This window comes from Leptonychotes weddellii, chromosome 4, assembly GCF_054177405.1.
Source record: "Leptonychotes weddellii isolate Sample4059 chromosome 4, ASM5417740v2, whole genome shotgun sequence".
NCBI classification, from domain to species: Eukaryota; Metazoa; Chordata; class Mammalia; order Carnivora; family Phocidae; genus Leptonychotes; species Leptonychotes weddellii.
The window spans coordinates 50,194,773-50,211,860 of NC_138372.1; the positions used below are offsets into that span (position 1 = coordinate 50,194,773).

A 17,088-nucleotide genomic window follows, 5' to 3' on the forward strand; every position below is an offset into this window, starting at 1 on the left:
ACCTTGAATCACTGAGCAACTTACAAATAAAATGTTGCAGGAAAAATATCAATTCAGCCATTATTATTGGGTTTACCTACCAAATATTTCCTCCTAGAATGAAATATTTAACTTTTTAAAATTAACCATCTTTTTTGGATGGCTATAAATAATATATACCTTGCTGACAAAAATGAAGCTCCTTATAAAAGGGATCCAATCTATTCCTGAAATGTATTAATGTCCAGTGCATGTATCTCTGGTAGCTGTGTTTGGTAATACAGAATGTTTTTTCTGAAAAGTCATTTGATCTAAAAACACTGTGGTGTGTGTATAATAAAATGTTATTTTTTATACTGTTGGTCAAAGAAATCAAGTTTAACTGTTAAGGACAACAGGACTTGAAAGCATAATGAGTGGACTGAGCTACAGTAGCAAAGAGACTCCAAAGTACAGGGACCTAAACAATATAGAATTTTATTTCTGTTTTATGTCAACAATCTCAAAGTAAACAATATAGGACTGGTAGGGTGGGTCTGCTATTCTTAACATGTGGCCTTTGTCTCTGGGTCCAAAGGAGCTGGTCCAGCTCTCATCATCTCCCAGTTAGAATAAAGTGAGGGGAAAGGGAGGACTAGTATACTCACTGCTAATTCCTGTGAGGGCAAAATCTGAAAGAGACATATGTCACTTTAGCCAGAGCCAATAAGAGAGAATTTAGTGCCATATGGCCAGCTAGAACTTTTTAACTGAGGAGAAATGGAGGATGGATACTGGAAGAGAGCTAGCAGTCAACCACATCAAAATATTTTTCAATAATTAAGTTAGGAAAACACATAAGGAACATCCCTAAACTGCTCCTTCAGGGATTTGAATGTCTACAACTTAGAATCCCTAAGTAAAGTTGGCCTTGCAATGAGTCTGTCAGTTGTCTGACTAACTCAACTATGATCAAGTTTGTTTTTTAATGACTAAATTGTGTAATGACTAAAGGTGGGATTTGATTTGTTGCCTCTGAATCTACCTATTAAAGGAATTCCATGACTGTATGGAAACTTGATTTACAAAATAGGAAACAGTTTTTAAAAAATCAAGGTGGTGTCCCACATCAAATCCATAAAAAAAAATGCTGCTTCACATCTTTGGAGAATATTTGCTTTCATGTTAAAACAGAACTAAGACCATCTTTGGGTTTGTGATAGAAAGGAGATACACACCTGAACTTGTCTATGAGCCTGGCTTGCTTTGTCTTGAGGTGGTTTCATCCCCCAAAGTTCTATAAAGTTCCAACATTTGCACCAAGCACACTAGCTCTTCCAATATCCACACTTACCTTTCAGATCGACTCACTCTCACTTCTTTTTATTGATTCTCCCATCACTAATTTAAAAGGCCTGGGGGGAAAATATGTATTTTGGAGTTAGGTGTGCATGCCCAGGATCAGATCCTGGCTCCTCTACCTCACCAGGTAGCTCTTGGGCATGTTATTTAAACACTTAAATCTTTGCTTCCCCTGCTGAAAATGGTACTAATATCAACCACCGGGCGGTGTTGTATGGATTAGAATACCTAATAATAGCTACTGGCCTTGGGATAAGTGTGTTTTATGGAGTTTGTATGCCTTGTATTTATTTGTATTATCTCCTGTGATCCTTTTAGTAACTCTCAGATTGCTCTTATTATCTCTACACCGAAGGAAGGGAAGCTCAGAGGTGAAACCACTGGCCCAAGGTCCTACAGTCTTAACTGTAGAGACAGGATTCAAATTCACATCCCACTAACTTCCCAGCCTGTATTTTACAACATAATGAATTACAAGCAGTACTTACATAGATCCTGGCACATGATATGTGCAGAGAAGATCTGGTTGTTTACATTGTTACCATAGCAGTAAAAAAAATCTAAACAAGGAGACAGAAGAAATAGAAACAAATTAGGTTCAGTGTCATTAGGCCCAATACCTAATTTGTCTGATTTACTTTAAGTGTGGAAACTCTTATTTATTTTCTGGTTCTCTTAAGATACTTACCAAACATTTTTAGAATAATGTCATTTCTCTTTATGATGCTGTAAAAGGCTTATTTAAAGACCCTATATGATCCTTTAAAGTTATGAACCACTCTACAGAACCCAGGAATTTTCATTTCTGTAACCTATTCACACGAAACTTCAAATAAACCAACTCGAAATGACTGTCCACGGGATTAATGCCTGGATCTTCAAATGGGCACCAGAAATAGAACCAGTATATGTACTGACATTCAGAATGTCCTTAACTTGGGCGCCTGGGTGGCTCAGTTGGTTAAGCGACTGCCTTCGGCTCAGGTCATGATACCGGGGTCCTGGGATCGAGTCCCGCGTCGGGCTCCCTGCTCTGCGGGGAGCCTGCTTCTCCGTCTCCCACTCCCCCTGCTTGTGTTCCCTCTCTTGCTGTGTCTCTCTCTGTCAAATAAATAAAATAAAAAATCTTTAAAAAAAAAAAAAAGAATGTCCTTAACTGACCAACCAGGAAGAGAATACAGATGCTCTATTTCCAAAGTTTTTATTTAGTTATGGGTGTACAGGCTGACACCCCTTCCATCACCACACACACACACACACACCACTGCCATTTGCATTCTTTGCTTGAAAAGCATGAGGAGTAACACACTTCTGAATTACTTTGCTAGGACTGAGGCAAGAGGGAGATAATTTTGCGAAGCTCAACTTTAAATTGAAATTTTAAGCTCTAGGATCCAGGAACATTTCTTTTTTGAACTCACCCTGGGAAATTTTCTTTTATGTTTTCAGTTCTTTTAGATCAGCCTGAGATATGGGGTTCAGGCCAACCAATTAATCCAAGCATCGAGTCGCCAAAGTTAACAAGGCCTTTTCCCACTGGAAGTAAGTTATGTGTCTGCTGTGTCTGGAAAAATAAGTGACTCATTTTACTGTCTGTCTGCATAGTGAAATTAGGCAACTTGTAGAAAGTACGTAAGCAACATTTGGACTGTATAATATTAAGAAAAGATGTGATTCTAATAGGCTTTAGACTTAAAGGGGCCTAGGGCAGTTTGTCAAGGCAAGAATAATATAATAAAGTAAAATTATTAACTTTGAATCATAGCCTCTTCTGACATCCTATAGACTCATTCATTCATTCGTTCAATATGCGTATATAAGAGGGAGAAGCAAGGAAGGTAAAGAAACCAATCATGCTCCAGGTACTGGGCTATCACACAACACAAAAGTGAACAAATCAGATAGTCTCTGTGAGTCCTACGGGACAAGGAGGATGCATGGGACAGAAAGGACACATTGAGACGAAAGAGGGATAATTGGAGAGCAAGAGAAATGATGCTATTTGGTGGGAAGCTGAAACAGGAGGTAAGGGCAAACTTGTCTCAAATCAGGGGCCACGAGCGCTGCTATTCCAGCACGCCCCCCACTTCCTCCTGAAGATGCTCTTCACCTGTAGTGGGTTGGACTATTTGGCCTGAATGGATTGCTCCTTTGGTCAAGCCACCTGCTTGTATTTCTTGAGTTCTCACTTCAATGGACTTCCCATAGCGTATGTGCTTGTGGAAAGCACTTGTTAAAATGCCTGTGGGAAGAAGACTGGGTCTCAGAGAAAGGAGTTTGGGGGTGTGGTGGAATGCAGAGAGTATTTTCGTTTTGTGAAGCTCACATACACACCAATTAATACTCTTCCAGTTCAGCAATCCCAGGGTTTTACTTTATGAGGCCCAAAAATAATCATTGGAATTAACCAGGGGGATTCCTGATGAAAGGCCCACGAGGTTGTTTGCTGGAGACATTGCCATAAAACCATGTGATCCAGGTGAAAATGTCTTTTCAAAGATATTTCTCTCATAAAACAGGACAGGAAAAACAGCATCACCAATAACTATTTTAAGCATCTAAACTTTTCAAGATGTGCTTTGAAAGAATATGAACCCCCGTGGGGTGACTTTGGATGATTCTCTCTACTACTGAGAAACAAAGCCAGCGAAAAACTCTAACTTCCTTGAAAAGCTTTCTTGAGAAATCTGAGCCACCCGGATTCTTCCTAGAAAACCTTTCCTAGATTCCAAGAAAGGACATAAATGAAATGTTTATGTAGAGGATGCATTGATTTTAAGACCAATTATTGGCATTTTCGAGTTTTCTGATTTTATGTGGTGTGGTTACACTTAGCACAGCAAAGGCTGTTGTAGAATCTATGTGTATTGGATAATTTTGCTCATTTCATGATTGCAGCATAAGTTTGCTGTTTTAGATTATTAGGCTTTTATGGTGTTTTATGTGTTTTTGTTGATTATGACCTTAATTTTTGTAGAGAACCTTAGTCAGAAACAGAGCCCCGGATTGACTCTTAACTTCTATGGAAAAACATGATCCATTTGAGGTGTAGTTTTTGGAAGCTCGTAACTAAGATTAGGAGCTACATATTTCTGGGCTTTAGGAAGATAGCTTTTAGTCATGCCTCTTGTGTAGAAAGACAGGATGCTTTCTAAAATTAAATGAAGTCAGGTGGGGGTGGAGTGACAGAAAGGGCCTCTTTCTAGTGCAGGCAGGCCGAGGGTACTGCCAAGCTCTCTCCAGCCAGTGCCCAGCTGACCCACTCTGCGTTTAGGTCATGGAAGATTGGACAACATTCAAGATTCACAAATGAACTTGAGTCTGGTTTATGAGACTAGTGTGAACTCTTTGAATCTACCAAACTTAGCCAGCGACAGGAAAACATGCATTTAAAGAGAGAATAAGAAAAAAAAAATGTACCTGTTGATACAGTAATCCCTAACCTTGCCCACAAAATGACAAGTCCAGTTCAGAAGGCTGAATCTCTGGGCTGGGGCCGTAAGACAATACTTTTTCTATCTCAGGGGGTTTGGTTCACCATCATTTTTACCAAGGGAATCTGTATATTTTTTCTTGCCCTCAATCATATTGCTTCAGACTTTCAAAAATATACTAAAAGTTAAGATGTGTAACTTTGAGACATCTTTCCAGACTCCATCTAGGCAATACTATCCTGACTATATTAAAAACCCCTCACCCGAACCTCCGCCAAGACATTCTCATTCCCTTCACCACACCCTGGACTGTGATCATCTGTTAACATGATATTCATTCATTCAATCATAAATTCCTTGAGGACAGAGGCTCCTTTTATTCAACCCCATGCCCCGAGTTCCTAGAACGATCTGGAACTTTGCCAGTGCTTGAAGTTTGTCAAATAAAGGGATGAATGAATAAAATGATGACATTATTATTGTTATCATCTGACATCCTTTTGACAGATTCTTATTTTCATAAAATGGAAGAATCTGAATGGGTCCTGCTTCCGTTTCTTAACTCTGAACTGAAAAAAATTTAGACCATTAATGGTTGTAGCATTTCCAATAACAGGAATATGAATGAAAGCCCAAATCCTGCTTATCTACAGAATATTTGTAACTTATGGCGAAAGCGATCAATGATGCTTGGTTTCTCGTGTCTTTGCAGCACCCCCACCACTGCCTCCCAAAAACGTACCAGCCACCCCACCCCGAACAGGCTCCCCGCTCACAGTTGCACCAGGTAAGCTTCAGTTTTTTCGGGGCCGTGATGATAACAGCAATCAGCAGTGGCCCTGGACCTCAACCTGCCCTGGATGTGTCAGGAGCTATAGAAACTCAAGCAAGAAAATGTTTGCACTGGGTTTTCCTTCCATGACAATTTACTATGCAGACTTATTTTAAAGTATCACTCTCAGGTTTCACAAAAAGGTTCACTTTCTCAACTCCTTTTCCCTATGTATCATTTTGTTGAATGAGGGTCACATTTACTTGTGAGATGAAAGAAAAAGAAAATCTCAATATCAAAAGTCTTTGTCTAATTGGGCTTTCACTCCGTTGGATCTTATGTTAATGATTTACGAATTAAAAAAATCTCAGGGCACAATTCGTATTTTCCCAAGAACAGATCATTATTTTTCTAGAATTAAAACTGTCTGATCTATAAAGACGTAGAATGGTTCCCAGGATGTGCAGCCTATGGGTAAGCTTAGGAGGTGGGGAATTTTTTTCCCAGGAATCATTATTATCCCACAGTAAAGAGATGTGTAAGGATAATGAAATATGGCAAAGAATTGCCACATGCCTTTAGACAGATCATTTCTAAGGCACATCTTTACCTCCTATTAAAATCAGTATTACATATTCATGCACTTTATAATCTACCTTGTCCTATTGGGCCAGCAAGTCAAAAGCAGTAATTGCTATGTTATGTGTCTGGGCCCTTAGAATATGGTTCTTTATCCCCTTTGGAATTCTATTGCTGCTTTGTCCTTTGCTATTTTTGCAGCCTGGTGAGTTTGATAGCTACAGAGTAGGTATTTATCAACAAGACCGAGTGCAAGGCATAGTCATTTTTGAAATTTATATTGATTAAAACCCATCGAAGAATCATCCAGAGCATCATAGGTAAAGGTGTTTGCAAGTTCAAACCATTTTGGCTCCTTGTATTCCCATAAATATGTCAGGTATAAATAAATCTACCAGCAACAAAATTATAAATAGTGTGGGACATGCAAACTGCTACCCCATTTATCTGTAGCCTTGGAGCCTTGAAGGTTAATTCTTTTCTAATGTGAAATATGGAAGTACTGAGCCAGTTCTTAGAGCTGCTGAGTTATTTAAAGGTAAAGTTGCTTCTGCTTATGCTTTGCAATCATTCAGGGAACAGCTTCTAATTTCAATAACCTCAGTGTTTAAAAAGTGCACTTCCTCACATTGCAGTTGTTTTCAAGCATTTCCTGCCAAGCTGTAGAAGATAGTTTTAAATTTTTTTCTCTTATTACTGATAAGAATTAAAGAGAAGAGCTGATGCTAATGTTGAAGCAAAAGCGAGATTTTCCGTTTCATGACTCCAGATAGATGTATATCACAGTCACACCTACGATGTTAACAGGTTAGACTTGATGGGAAAAGAAATTATAAAGATGTTTTGACAGTTTTCCTCCCTATTAAACAAGTATATACAAAACAGTTCTGATAAGTAGTAGATGTCTTCTCAATAACCTGTGTGTGTTGTATGTGGGATGTATATGTGTATGTTTGTAAATATACGTGTGGGGATATTTCTTTAAATAACCTTTGTACTGTGTTTCTGGAGTATTTAAGGTGGAGGATGTACAGCTAATTATGATATAATAATTTTTTAAACAAAAAGACATTATTAGTCTCACCAAACATTTTAATATGCTAGAGCAGTCTTTATCAAATATGAGGGTGATTTTCAGCTATCAGTTATTTTTCTACTGTGCTGTCTCTAGGCTACACTTTCAGAAGGGACCTCCCTTTTGGGATTGCAGTTCCAGAGCCTGAACTCTGTGAACCTTTTCAAAGTGCAGCCTTTTCGAAGTGATCACCCTTTGCACTCTTGTGAGCAGACTTTGAGAACAGTAGCACACTCAGTGCTTTCAATGGTGGTAAAAATAGCTACCTGGGGTCACCCAGCAGAAAGGGCAAAATAACAACATAAGAAGATGATGCTCACATTATGGAGGCAGGGAATGCTCTCTTCCCCTTTAGCTCTGATTCAGTTATTTTTACACCTCACAGGGCAATCTGTTTACTATTCTTTATCTCACCCCTTCCGCCCCCCCATACAAATAATATTCACCAAGTCAATTAAAGTTATAAATCAACTACTTTAACCACAGGAAATGACCAGTCAGCCACAGAGGTCAAAATTGAAAAACTACCATCAATCAATGACTTGGACAGCATTTTTGGCCCAGTGTTATCCCCCAAGTCTGTTGCTGTTAATGCTGAAGAAAAGTGGGTCCATTTTTCTGATACGTCCCCGGAACATGTTACTCCAGAGTTGACTCCAAGGGAAAAGGTGGTGTCCCCACCAACTGCATCAGACAACCCATCTGACTCCCCAGCTCTGGGCCCCCCGGGCCCTCCAGGCCCCCCAGGACCCTCTGGTCCTCCTCGAAATGTACCGTCGCCGCTCAATTTAGAAGAAGTCCAGAAGAAAATCGCTGAGCAGACCTTCATTAAAGATGATTACTTAGAAACAATCTCATCTCCCAAAGATTTTGGGCTGGGACAGAGAGCAACCCCACCTCCCCCACCACCACCCACCTACAGGACTGTGGTTTCATCCCCTGGACCTGGCTCGGGCAGTGGTACGGGGACCACCAGTGGTACGTCTTACTGTCTGAGTGTGCTTCATGTGCCCGGGAATGGCCGTGGCTGCTGCAGTGTGAGCGACACCCTCCTCCTGCCTGGCAGTTGGCTTTAGAGCTTCAGCCATCCCTCCTTTGGTTTGGGTGTTCCGTGGCCCCATGGCATGTCCTAGTGCATCGAATGCTAACCGTCATAGTGCGAGTCTGTGATGTGCCCTGCCCTGCACTCCTAGCACTCCTTAGGAGCGCCCTGCCTTCCACCCTGCAGTTAGGAAGTGCCTATTTTTTAAAGGAAGCTGCTTTGTCATTGTTTGGAATTCAGGAAAGTTCTAGAAAGGCAGATTTCATAGCCAGTGAGTTTCATGCTGAGTGTCTCATTTCCCTGTCAGATGCCTGTACAGGAACGTTTTCTAGTTTGTTTTGTTTTCAACTTTATTGAGATATCATTGGCAAAATTATGAGATATTTAAAGTGCACAATGTGATGACTTGAGATGTATAGATAGATATAGGCATAGATATAGATATAGTAAAAGGATTCCTCCCATCGAGTTAATTAGCACATCACATATTTACCTTTGGGGGGGTTGGGTAGGGGGAAGGGTGAGAACATTTAAGCTCTACTCTCTCAACAAATTACGATTATACGATATGGTGTTATCAATTACACAATACAGTGCTATAGTCCCCGTGTTATGCATTAGATCCTCAGACTGTATTCATCTTATAACTGAAAGTTTATACTGTTTTTTTCCCAAGGATCCTAATTTTGGTAGGTAGGTCAACGTGTTCTTTCTTCTTCGACTTCTTTTTCTTTTTCCTTTCTTTCTTTTTCTGTAGGGGGAGAGCTATGTTAACCCCTCTAATTATTTCAGAAAAAAAGAAGTAAGGTTTGAAAGGGAGATTTTTTAGGGGACAGCAAATAGAATGTACCTTACTACGTCCACGATATATCAAACTGCCACTGAAGACAAATTATTCTTTGATTTTATTTTGATAAGCTCATCAGCCTATGAAGTCAACTCGAAGCATGGTGACAGGTGATGGAGAAGTCTATCAGAAATGGACATTTGGGACCCTCTATGCAAATGTTGGTGTTGAATCTAACATTTTGGTTTTCCTTCTTTGAAGCTTCATTTTGTGTTCTCATCCTATAAAAAGATGGCAACAGCTGCCATGCACACCGAAAAAGATCAAGATTTTCTAAGGTCTCTTCTTCCATATTTTTTCTTCTACTGGTGCTCACATTGATCTGACAAGAACCCCCCCTCCCCCAGCAAGAGCCTTCCCTCCTGTGCCTGTGGGTTCAGTTTAGGCACCTTCTGAGTTTTTTGTTTTTCATTTGCTTTGGAAGAGGTGACCAAGTTTATGCTATTTAGATCTGGTAAGAGACAGGAAGGAAAGACATTTGTCTCCACTCTAATAATCATTTATCATTGCTGCCTCTTTCAATGGAGTATTTCAGTGCTTGCTCTGTGTTTGAAAATTCCTGTGTTTCAAGCATCCAATCTGATCAAGGAGAGGGCTGGAGAGTCACCTGTACCCAACACAAAATTGATGTTTTATATCATTGCGTGTGCCCTAGGTGCCTTCCTCCACCAAAAAAGGAAAACTACTGGGGCGCCTGGGTGGCTCAGTCGTTAAGCGTCTGCCTTTGGCTCAGGTCATGATCCCAGGGTCCTGGGGTTGAGCCCCGCATCGGGCTCCCTGCTCAGCGGGAGGCCTGCTTCTCCCTCTCCCGCTCCCCCTGCTTGTGTTCCCTTTCTCTCTGTGTCTCTCTCTGTCAAATAAATAAATAAAATCTTTAAAAAAAATTTAAAAAAAAGGAAAACTACTCAATACGCAAATAAATTTGGGGAACATTGTGTTAAAATAAAATCAGCAGGTTTCTTTACCATAGGACCTCTGACAGCCTTTAATTTGCCGATAATAACAGCTATAGTTTCTTCTCCTGGGTATCATCTTAATCCTTTGTGCACATCATTTCATCCTTAAAACAACCCCATGTGATAAATGCTCTCTTATTTCTCCTATTTTACAGCTGTGTACACTTGGGAAAACTGAAGCTCAGAGATGTCAAGTAATTTTCCCAAGTTTACACAGCTACAGGTGATAGACTTGGGATACTCAGTCATACTCAGGTCTGTCTGATTCTAAGCCTGTGCTCTTAACCCCGGGGGCTCTCCTGGCACTCTTTTAAAGTTTAGTTACAAAATATCCCAAACTTATTTGACCACTGACACCCACCTATTCTGCCCTGTGTCATCAACAGAATCACCAACAGTTTTCTCTCAAAACCCACACTCTATGCTCCTCTCCATAATTCTAGAGGGTTAGAGCACCCGCCTTCATCCTCTGTTGCGTTTTTAGATCATTTTGGGAACCTAAGCCTCCTTACATATCTGTAAAGGTAATAAAAGGACCCTACTTAAAGCCTTCATTTCAAACTTCAAACCTGTCCACTGTCAAAGAGGGGGAGTGCTTCCAGGGTCTTCTATGGTGCTCTCTTCCCAGAGTGAAGCTCCCATCTTCTGAAAAGGCTTCTAGAGGAATAATCCCCTTGTTCCAGTAGTGGGCCACTGTGCTTTCCTCAAAATGAACATGTTTAGTTGAGGAAAGGGAAGACAGGGCAGATTTGTCGCTCCTCTGTTTCTTCCATCACTTTCCACGAGACTCGGGAAGACGTTTAATTGAATTGACCACTGATCTGATGAGTGAAGAAGGGAGCCTTGGCTTTCTTCCTGAAATCTTTGAGAATTTTGTTGTCATCTCTATGTTTAGCTTTGTAAATTATTTAAAATTATTTTTAGGTGTTACCAGTAAAGACTATTGATTCTTAATAATTGAGCTGGAAAAATACTATACTTTGTTGGTAAAAGATCTGATTTCTAAGTGGAAGATTGAACTGGGTCAATGAAGCTCATGAATAAATAAAACTTTGCACATTATCTCCTTAATTAAGTCCCAGTTTATTTGCTATTTAATGTTTTATTGATGGAATATACACAGACTAGCAGAAATGCAAATTTATGATTAGAACAATGAGAGATGGCCTCATGTTTTAAAGATTAGCAATGTTTCTCAAGACCTCCTTTTTATAACAGCCTGATGAGACTAGATTTTCCTGTACATCTCAAACTATATTTAACTGGGTACCATTATGCTCAATTTTAAAATTTCATTCACTTGATCACTGACCAAGCGTAAACAGTACACGCAGCCTTGTGAATCAGTTGAGTTACCTGATGTTGAAAAACAGTTGGATTCAGGATTTGCTCCAAGAACTTCAATTTTCTTATGGCAAAGTTATAAATACCTAGTTTGGCCAGAACTTTGCTTTATTGGAATGCAGATGACAATTCTCTTGGCAAAGGCCATTTCTTCTTCCTTGTGGGTGGTGTGCCAGGGAATGGGAGGGAGAAAGAGTTTTATTGGCCTGTAGAGACCAGGGAAAGAGAGATGTCAGTAAAGATAGAATGTTCAGTGCAACACTTTCCAACTTGAGAAACTAAGGCAATATTAGAAGATGTTATACACACACACACACACATGCATTTATAAACAACTGGGGTTGACCTAAACAAATATATTTCCTAACTACGTGTCTTTTAGAGTGGCAGAGTCCAAATAGGGAGGCCACTAGCCAGCAAAGAGAGATGGAAGTTGAAGCAATCATTATGTGGCTTTCAAGGGGCTACCGAAAAAATTATGTTAGAACTTCAAGTTGAAGCAGCAAATGGATTGAAAGCATGTCAATGGCTGTCAACTTTTTTGAACTCACAAAACTCAAATAACATACAGGTGATTTTTAAAGTTAAACCTGAAACAGCAAATGTCCAGTTTTTTTCCCCAGCACTGCTCTTGGGAATAAACACTGCTTGTAGAAGAAATGAAAATATGATTCCAGATCAGAGAATGAGGATAGAGATGTGCAAATAGTCTTGTACACTCTTAGAATACGAAACAATTGTGCAACCTCAAAAAAGCATGGGAAACCTCAGTTCACTTATAAAATCCCCCTCAGGCCCTGACTACCCTCTGCTGAACCTCAGGTTCTGTCAAGAGGGTTTTGCTTCTTAAACACTGCCTCAGTGTCTTTCTAACTGCACAACAAATCAATTAAATCAATCCAGTTAGGAAAAAGTGAAAAGAAAACAGTTAACTAGCCACTTTTTTCTTTGCTTTTAGTTGTGTCTATATGAAAAGACAGTCTTTACCATCATCATCAACATCTATTCTCTTTTATTTGTGTAGCATTTTATAGTTTACTAAACACTTGATAAGCATTTTCCATTTCGATTGTTACAACTACCCTGTAAGATAGAAATGTTTCACTTCTGGTTCAGAGAGGTTAAAATCCCACAGCCAATAAGAGCCAGGCAGAGCCAGAACTCAGATCATCTGCCTTTTCATTCGTTTTTTTTCCTTATTCCATACTGCCTTGCTGACTACCCCAATATTAACTTTCCCAAGCATTACTGACAGTGATTTTCAAAACTTTCCCTCTTAGAACACATAGAAAAAAGATAAGCAGCTGACCTTTTCCTGAGCTTGATTCAGAAGACTATTTCTTGGAAATAGACCCATGGATAGATATTTTGAACCATCCCTATGGTGTGGTTTTCCAGTGAAACAGAACCTAGAAAGAGCCCCATGAAACTTCCTGACAAAGACTTTGTTGTTTAAAGGTTTATTTTCCATCTCTCTGCTGTCACTTCTGTTTCCTGAAAACATCCTGGGTGTCAATCTATTAAGTCAAAAGGAAACTTTGTAGTGGGACCTGTCAAAACATATCTTCTTTTTTTATTCAAGAAAAGATTATCCAAAGACTAAAAATATTTACATTGAGAGAGATGTTGGCGAGCTGCTGTTGCAAAAGTAAGAGCAGACTTTATGCAAAATGTGGGACTTCACATTCCATCTAAAGCTACAAGACACTGCATTTAAGAGCTTGAGCTTTGGAGTTAAATCAACCATCTGAGCTATGGGACCTTGAGCAAGTTACTCAATATCTCCGAGCTCTAGTTCTGATTGAGATAACTACAGTACGTTCCTGCCAAACTTAGTGTGGGGATTAAATAAGATAATGCATGTGAAGTGCCTAGCATTGATCTTGGCCCAATAAAATAAAAAGTAAGAATACAGTAAAAAAGTGGTAGCAGTGGAGAGGCAGTAGGGATAGGGATGGAGGTGGCGGTAATTTTAGTAGGGTTTCACACTAACGAAATTACACTTAGAATAAACAGCACAGAGAAACACAACACACGCAGTATTTCAGGTTGTATTTAAATAAGGGGAGTAAGGTTTACCCCCAGGGACTCTCTTAAGCTGAGAGCAGATTCCAAGATGATGGGTTTTGTTGTTCAACTTCAAAGCTCTTTGGGAATCTGGAGATCTGGAGATGGAGATTAGCATCTTGCTGATCTAGGTTTCTCCAGAGAACACAGTTTTGTGGCATGTTGGATGACAGGAGAGGAGTGGGTGGTTATTTTCCTGAGGTGGGATTTCTTAGAATGTTTTGAAATGATCTGATACCTGTGCTTCTAACCAAAGTGACAAAACCTCCGGAGTAGTTGGAACTTTTCTGAACAAGCACTGTTTGGAATATTGATCTGAATTTCTTCAGGTTTGGAGTCAAGTAGTTTATCCATGTAGCCCAGACATCTGGTTAAGGATAGACCGACCCCTGAGTCTCAAGACCCTACTGGTGTGCTGATTAGTGTGCATGCCGACCTCTGTGTGTCTTCTGTGTTTCCCATGTTTGTCATTGACAGCCAGAAAAGTAAATCCAAGAGGTTCTTTTCAAAATCACCACAAAATCATCATGGGCCAACTCTACATAGAACAGATTACTAAGCAGCCTCCTTCAAAAAATACAAGCCTCTAAATTCAGTGTGATTCTATTATTAAGATTCTAAATGCAAATTACTTGTGCAACATCTAATTTACTTTCTTATGGTTCCATCCTTTGCTTACCATCAAATGTTTACTTAGATTTATTAAAGTTAGCATTCATATTTTGAAGCACAGTAAAAAAGATAATTCTCTTCTACATGTTTTTTTTTAATATATATATATGTGTATGTATATATATAATGTGGAAAAATCATTCACCTTCCTTCAAGGTCTAACTTCCATTTCCATCTTGGACATAAATTCTGATTATGCAAAAACAAGAGAACTTATTATAAGTTTGGTGTGTATGTGGTCAAAATGAAAGGTCCTCACCACCAGGCTAAAAGTGTCTTAAAGCATATTTTCCATCACAGAGAATAATAAAAGGATTTACCTTTCACTGGGTGTCACATGACAACAAAAGGCAATAAGCTTCAGCTTCTGCCATCAGCTCTAGTTCAACTGAGTGATTTTTTTTCTTTATTAAAAAAAAACACACATACACACTAGATGCTAGAGTGTTGAGTGTACTAACTGCTGGGGTGAAGAAAATTGTCCGGGACTGGTGCTGTCCTGGGGGGGATGGGGAAGGAGGATTCCACGATGACGGCTCTTGGCCACGTGTGGTTCCGGTCATTGTTAATACCAGCTTGTTTTTCAGGTGCATCATCCCCTGCTCGACCAGCCACTCCCTTGGTTCCCTGCAGCAGCACCACCCCTCCACCGCCTCCTCCCCGGCCTCCATCTCGGCCAAAGCTACCTCCAGGAAAACCTGGAGTTGGAGATGTGGTATGTTCCCCTTTGCCCCGGCTTGCTCAGAGACTCATGGTGAGAATGACAAACAGAAGCCAAAATGCTGCAACACAGGCTGCCTCAATGGCCTCCGATCAGTTGTACAAATGGCCCTGACATGTGGCATCTGAAAGGCAGTCACTGCCTCGTGGGTGTACATTTTGACCCTCCCTCAATCTCCACCACCTTTCAAGTCGAGGTCTAAAATGATAGGAATAGGAGGCTGGGGTTCTCAGTTCTGCCAGCGTGGGTCTGATGCAAATTAAGGTAGTAATGCTCAATTGTGCTAAGTCCTTTAGAAAGAGAGGTGTTTTCTTTCATCCTATTTATCTGGCTTGGGAAGACTCCAAGAGAGGGTAAGTCCTGGTTTCTATCCCCAGACTAGGAGAACTTACTGGTGTTAAGCACACCGTGTGAATATAGAGGAGGGTGGTAGCCTGATAAATTTGTTCCAGAAGTTTCTTGCATCGTGTTTTAAGGCTGAAGAGGTGGCAAACATTCTGTGTGAACAATTAAAAGACTTCTGGAAGAGGACCATTTCTTTGCTATGCACGCACAGGAGTCACAAACTGGGTGATGTCCATAATATTTGGTTTAGCTAGCACAGTTGAGTATACTGTATTTAAATATGTTTAAATGGGTATAAGCTCTCACAGGAGGTTACCTGCTTAGTCCCTGAGGGCATGTAAGTTCACAGTCCTGAAACATCACAGATCTCAGCTTCTCTAAGCCTGATGTACTTGCACACTGTGATTTATGGTTCCTCCAGCTCCATCCACAAACTCCTGTAGAGATAGAATCAATTTCAAGATAAAAATAATGTCACCCATACTCTTTTAAGAACCTGAGTTGTCATATCCAGAGCTGGAAGATGTCAAAAACATGGAACAAGAGTACTCCAACCTGCCTATCTAATTTTCTTCTCTTTTCTTCTTCCTGCAGCCCAGACCTTTTAGCCCTCCCATACATTCTTCCAGCCCTCCTCCGATAGCACCCCTTGCCCGAGCTGAAAGTACTTCTTCAATATCATCCACCAATTCCTTGAGCGCAGCCACCACTCCCACAGTTGGTAAAAATTATCTCCTGTCTTTTAATCTGTTTGTTGTTGTGACTGGCTATTTTTTATCATCTGAAAACCTCAAGGCCCTATACTTCTGGTTGAAATTGTTTTGCTCTGTGTTCTGCTACTATCAGCTGACTCTTCTTTTAAAAGCACCTTCTCAGCAAAGGAGGCGAAATGCTTCAACTAAGCAATAAACAAATAAAAGAATATTAACACCTGTATTTTGCAGGAATTCTCTTATGCTATTCCATACAGAGCTACTCATAAAAGTAAAGAAGAAATCAACAAATAAGGTCCAGTAATTTACATATCATTTCTGTCATAAAAATAGTCTCCTTTGAGGAGGAATGTTCATTTAAGTTCCAATCGTGTACCACATCAGAAATCATGAAATTTTGATCTTTTATTTTCTTAAAGATTTCATTTCTTCATCACTTTTGGTTGTCCTTCTGTTGACAGATGGTGTAAGTGTTGGCATTGTGGGAGTTGAGTAAACTTTTTGACATTCTTTTCTAGTGCTTTTCAGTGATGTGTGGTCAGTTTTCCCTGAGAAATAAGTCATTGCTGGCATTTTCAGTAAATGCCTTTGTGCCTCTTTCCTTATGGTGTGATGAAAGTCAAGAGTTGAGAATGGCTGCTCAGCTGGATGGTTTTCCCAGGTTTAAATGCCTCATTTTGCCTGGAGCATCTTTCCTCTTCCCAAGGCTGATCTCTCTCTACACCTCTTCACCCATCTTCCATAAGCTGCTGCCTCTTTGATGTTTGCATGGTATCTCTGCCCTGGGGCTCCACCCTTCCATTTTTTCCCATTGTCTTCCTTTATTGTCTGAACTCCCCTCCAAGTCTTCCATATTATAAACCAGCTGGCCCATCCTGCATTGCTTGGGAGAATCATTAACTCAAAGCTAAATAAATCCCTGCTATCATTTACCAAAGAAGAGCACGCTACAGAGTTGCCCATGTGAGAAGTACTTTGATCAAAGCCTGAAGCTCTTCTGGAGAACTCCCTATTTTCCCAGGGATATAAATGAAGGTGTGCCTTGTAGGGGGCCCCAAAGAGAATTTCAACTATATCATGTATTCTGTATTTTTAATCAGACCAACCCAAAACAATCCTTCAAATTTGGTGAAAATATAACCAGCTGTCCAATTTTGTAGGATTCATTAAAAGACAGATATTTAACATCATTTACATAGCC

The 17,088-nt window shown here is 40.0% G+C and overlaps 1 protein-coding gene across 19 annotated transcripts in view; it reads left to right on the forward strand.

The window, feature by feature from the left end:
• The window catches only part of SGIP1 (SH3GL interacting endocytic adaptor 1), a 200,018-nt gene that overhangs the window by 132,451 nt on the left and 50,479 nt on the right, over positions 1-17,088 (forward strand). For 11 of the 19 annotated variants that reach the window (XM_081818578.1, XM_081818581.1, XM_081818590.1 and 8 more), the window contains 4 exons: positions 2,770-2,862; positions 5,467-5,541; positions 14,696-14,823; positions 15,769-15,895. In XM_081818578.1, coding sequence (XP_081674704.1) covers positions 2,770-2,862; positions 5,467-5,541; positions 14,696-14,823; positions 15,769-15,895 — 423 coding nt within the window. Of the gene's footprint in view, positions 1-2,769; positions 2,863-5,466; positions 5,542-7,666; positions 8,159-14,695; positions 14,824-15,768; positions 15,896-17,088 lie in introns of all 19 variants that reach the window. The other 8 variants (XM_081818575.1, XM_081818576.1, XM_081818577.1 and 5 more) reach the window with 1 other exon arrangement.